Below are 5,190 nucleotides of genomic sequence, written 5' to 3'. Positions count from 1 at the left end.
TGTACAAAATGCCTAACCACTCACACAGCGTGTTAGTTAGAGTTTATATTACTACTGTGGTACACGATGAAAATGCTCAACACCCAGCGATTTTAATTACCACTGACTAAAAGCAAAATAGTGTAGCTTGCTGTTTTAGACATGTGCACAAGGAGAAATTAATTGAGGCTATTTAGCAAAATCCATCTTGGATTCTCGGTGTATTAGCCTTTAAATCCTAACTACTAAATACAGAAATGCACTACACCAGTGAAACTGAATATGTGATTTCTAACAAAACCTTATTTAATTTTTCCTATCTAAAGTACATACTATCAATACCTATAAGTATGGCTTCATCTTAGTCCGTGAAATATATCTATCTTTCTGCACTTACATAATTTGCACGATCAACGAACCGAGGCATTATACGAAGCTACCAAATAAAAGGATCAACATATAATGGAAAAGACATGTTTATGTTAGCTACCTAGGTATATACAAGACCTTAATTAGTACTCAATCAACTCGATATCAAAGTAGCTAGACAAACTCAAAAAGATGATACAAACCACTTATATACTCTAAGGTCATTTTTACAGTGCTATCCTCATATCACATTTAGTAGAAGGAAGGAGAAAATCAGCATAAATAAGCTTCGAGTACTTATAAGCATATGATGAAGCAGTCCCGTCAACGGACTCTTGAATGCTAAACCAAACCAATCAGCTTTTGTTGCAGTTCTGCAGTATTGATTCGTGTATGATCGCTTACATGCAGCATGTGTACAACAGTACAAATCATTAGAGAGGATAAGGATAACTAAGTAGTTGTTTTAGCTAAATGCATAATTAAACTTCAGTACTTATAAACGAAAACCTAAACTTCAATTGGTTGAATGATATTGGTGTACCTCAATCTGAATTGTGTGTAGTGATTTCTCATTTACCCTAGTCGTAACACAACCAACAACTGTAAGTAGTCCATCTTCGAGTAGTACTCGAAGCACTCTTGAAAGCGGAAGTAATAACCCATCACTACTAATAACAACTTCCAAACCTGAAACACATGGCCGCACCGTAGCAAAATCCGGCTGCGAAAAGCTGTTTATCAGTCTAGGAATAACAGATATAGATTTGGAATTGTTGATAGACAATCTGTTTAACTCATCTTTCTTATCTTTCATTTCTACAATCATTTTTTGTAGATTCTTTATGTACTTAGTTGCTTCATTCATATGGTCAGATACTGATCTCTTTCCCTGAAAAAACAAACCAATGGCATACATAAATCTATATATATATAAACCTATAGTTAACAAACAAACAAAAATCCAAAGAACCTAGATTGAATTTTACACAAAATAAACGAATTTTACCTTGATATATTCAAGAGGCAGAAGTGATCGAAGCAAGGCATGAAGATTCGCCATTTCTTGCCTTCTTTGCCTCTCAACATCTCTTCTTACAACCATTTTCTTCTTACTTTCATCAGCTCTTTGACTTGATGGATTATCTTTCTTTGGGGTCTTATTAGCTGATGAGTAGCTAGAAGGATGATCCATATTAAAGATAGGTTTAAAATCATCAATGCTAAAAGGTTGAATTTCTGGGACAATATGTTGTTGATTATCTGGCTCTTTTTGTTGTAATTGTTCACAAGATTTTGAGATCTGACATATCAACTCATCGCTCTGTTGTAAAGGGTATAAATCATTATGGTTCATGTTCTCTTATTATTAGATGATCAAACTATGAGTGTGAACACATAAATCGCGAAGCCATCCACGTGTTCACAAACAATATTCGCATACATTCTAATTCTAAAATTGTACGTCGTATGTGTAAAGGGGATGATTATATCGATTCATCGACTCAAAGCCTTCGAGCTTGTCATTGTCTAGTCGAATATTATCATACATAATGTTCGTATAAAGGGATAAACTGAGAAACAAGTATAAATGTAAAGCATATGAAGTTCAATGCTGAATATAAAGTGCTGAAATGTAAATAAGACAAAGATTTACGTGGTTCGGCACTAAGGCCTACATCCACGGGGCTGGTGTTTCACTATGTATTGAATGATTACAAAGATAGTCGAATGACTTTAGAGTACACATAGGTCTGCAGAAGCAGGGGGGTTACTTACTCTTCCTATTTCTCTCTCATATATTCTCCTATAATTGCTCTGGATTGGTCTCCCCTTTCTCTCTTAGTGGAGAGGGGTATTTATAGGGTTAGAATGTGGGTCCTACTTCTGAGGTGCCGTGCAACCTTATCTTCTTGTGCTTTGTGCCCATTACGCAGAGGTCTTCGGCATATGTTGCGGTCTAAGCTTGAATACGAAGAACTATCCTCGCTTATTCCACGAGCTGATTGACACGTGTATATCTCTTGATATTTAACACGGGCAGTTGGACGTCTGCTCGTGTCAGACAAGTGTCTCTTAGTCTGGTCACATCTGCGTCAGTCAAACTCTCTCTCAGCCGTTGATCTGGGATCTTCCTCGGGATATGATGTATTATCACCCAAGGAGTATTATCTGGTGCTCCTCTTTGCCATCATACCTCTGTGATCCTCGGTCTCTGACCGTCAGATCTGCTGACCGGTGATATTTCTGATGAGATGCTCCTCTAGGTTATGACTGCTTGTTATCATGTTTTGATATCTCGCTTTGCATACCTTCCACGTGTCTCTTCCTGTACACGTGGTGGATGATGAAATGTGTACATACAATTTTCCCCTCTTCTTCTGACTTGGGCGTATTTTGCAATTTAGAAGAATAAAGGTCGTCATACACGTTTTATCTCTCCTGATATAACTTCCCCTATAAATACGGGCACGTTTCCCACTTTTGCATTAACTTTTCCCATAACTGCTCCTTGGTACGAGGGACATTTATTGTCTTCTCTAGCTTTATAAATAGGAAAGAGAATGGAAAAAAAAAAATTATCCTCTTCTTGTCAGTGTTCATCCTCTTCTTGTCAGTGTTCATCCTTTCTTTGTTTTCTATTCTTGGTCTTTAGTCATTTATTATCGTCGTTCTTGTGAGGAAGATAATAACATTCAATTTTCTGACTCTTTCGCTATCGACTGTTGCTGCCCCTGTATCAAAGATAACTTGCTTTTGATATCTCTGATCCTTCTATCTTCGACTGTGGCTGGTGCTTGTCGTCCTCTTTTATACAGGTATGGGGTTTTTCATTAGCTGCTTATCATTGATCTATCTATTTTCTGTTGTTATATCTACCCGTTTTGTCTTCTGCTGCTGTATTTTTGTCTTTGTGATGAAGAACACATATGTCGAAGCATATATTCTTGCCCCTGTTCTTTGTTACAAAGTTTGTGAGTCTGTATCTAAGTATTATCTCTGGAGTCTAATGGGGTATTTCTGGTTATTTTCAGTTTTTAGGGTTTTTGATGTTAATCCGGATGAACCATCAGTTATGGGTTTTTTTATCTTTAATGATCTCCTCGTATTCTTCTCTAAACTATTTTTTTATGTTTCCTTGTAGATATGTCTGATCGTCCGTGGGTTCCTTACCAAACCCCTCCGTCTAGTCAGCTAAGATCCCCTCCGCGTAGGGATTCTGATAGATCTCCACTTGGGGAAGGTTCTTATAAATCTTCGCAATCAGATCTCGGGGTCATAGGTTTTCATCTTCCTCTGGTGCGAAGGCTTTGCCTACTAAGAAAGGGGATTTGCCGAAGGGTCCTTCTGGGTCTAGGTATGCTGTTAACCGTGCCCCTTCTCGTCCTCGTGAAGATTCTAGGAGTACGCAGGCTCCTCCTTGTGATGAGTATAGGAGTACGCGGGCTTCTCCTCCTCGTAATGAAACATTGGATGTTCCGCCCCTTCGTTCAATGGATTCTCCTACAGTGCCTCTGCAGAAATATTTGCCGCCTCCTCCAACGGGTTCTTTCAAAGGGAAGTACTCCAAGGGTACTATGTCGAGAGCTGATCCGTCTAAAAATCTTTCTAAACAGAAATCTTCGGAATTGAATCCTACTTCAGATTCCGCAGACGAAGAAGAAACTTCCCCCGTGATACGCAGCGTTTCGGTTGGTAAGAAGAAGGTCACTTTCAAGCATATTGATCTTGATATGTTCAAGAAAAAACATGAGCTTCAAGCTTTTGAGGTTCGCTTCTATTCCCCTGACGATGATATCACTTACGAGCTCCTTGCTAAGTATCAGTTTGATGAGTTCCATCTGTTGACTACGTTGGAGCCTTCGAGGCGGGTCTCATGTTGCCCCTGTATAAGTCGGGTGACTCCTTTTATTATGACGTGCTGGCTAGTCGCGAAGGCTCTTCCACAAACACTCATTATCGTTCCGTGTCACAACTGTCTGGGAATTATCTTCGTGCACTGAAGGAATGTTACCTGCGGAGCAAGGGGGAGACTATGATGACCTGCTACGTTCCAAATCCTGCTGAGAGAGAGTGGTACACTCCTCAGAATTTTAACAGTTCCTTTGGGGATTATGTCAACAGTAGGAACCGTAAGCCGTGGAGTGTTAGTCTTCGTAACATTGCTGCTCCTCGTGGTGAAATTCGTCTTTTGAGTGAGGTGAGTGATGCCAAGCTGAAGTATGTTCCTGGTACTGAGGGATCTGCTAAACGGAAACTCTTTCCTGCTCGTGAAAGGATTAAGCGTGATCATGATTATGAATGGCATGCTACTGTCACTGAAATAGTTGGTCCTTGGGCTTATGGTTGGATTCCTGGTCCGCACGGTTGGCGTCCTTCTGAAAACAGCAAGCCTCGTGAAACTCCTCCTGCTCGTTATGGAAATTTCTGTCCTTGGCGTCCGAATTTCGCGGGCATGGATTTCCCTTACGCTCTTGATGACGTTGATGGAGATGAGGAGGAGGGTTCTGGTGCTACCCATCCACCGAAGAGTGCTGCTGCTGCCAAGGTATAGTTTCTTCTTATATTATCTATTCTATTTGCCCCTTTTTCCTTGCTTGAAATAATTTTCATTTTTTAAGTGAGGGAAAAAATGAGCCTTTGTTGGGATGTGTACTGGTTTGTAGGTGTCGAAGAAGAAGAAACTTGGACCCAAACAATCTTCTACTGTTGTGACCGGTGAGGCTGAGGTTTATGAGGAGGTTACGAGTCCTGTAAACGAAGGGTATGCTGAGGATGAAGAAATTTCCGATGGAGAAGAGCGTACTGATACTTATCATCCTGATGTAGAGGGTGGTAATG

The 5,190-nt window shown here is 40.0% G+C and overlaps 1 protein-coding gene across 1 annotated transcript; it reads right to left on the bottom strand.

The window, feature by feature from the left end:
- Positions 1 to 690: 690 nt before the first annotated feature.
- LOC113272210 (transcription factor bHLH120-like) lies at positions 691 to 1,705 on the bottom strand. Its single transcript, XM_026522086.1, has 3 exons — positions 1,358 to 1,705; positions 889 to 1,240; positions 691 to 749 (listed from the first exon to the last, which is right to left on the bottom strand). Exons 1-3 carry the CDS (start codon positions 1,703 to 1,705, stop codon positions 691 to 693), a joined length of 759 nt encoding a protein of 252 aa, XP_026377871.1.
- Positions 1,706 to 5,190: the final 3,485 nt, after the last annotated feature.

Source organism: Papaver somniferum, chromosome 4 (genome assembly GCF_003573695.1).
Source record: "Papaver somniferum cultivar HN1 chromosome 4, ASM357369v1, whole genome shotgun sequence".
In the NCBI taxonomy this organism is placed as follows: domain Eukaryota; kingdom Viridiplantae; phylum Streptophyta; class Magnoliopsida; order Ranunculales; family Papaveraceae; genus Papaver; species Papaver somniferum.
The sequence above is the reverse complement of the archived record's forward strand: the minus strand, read 5'-3'. Positions and strand labels throughout refer to the sequence as shown.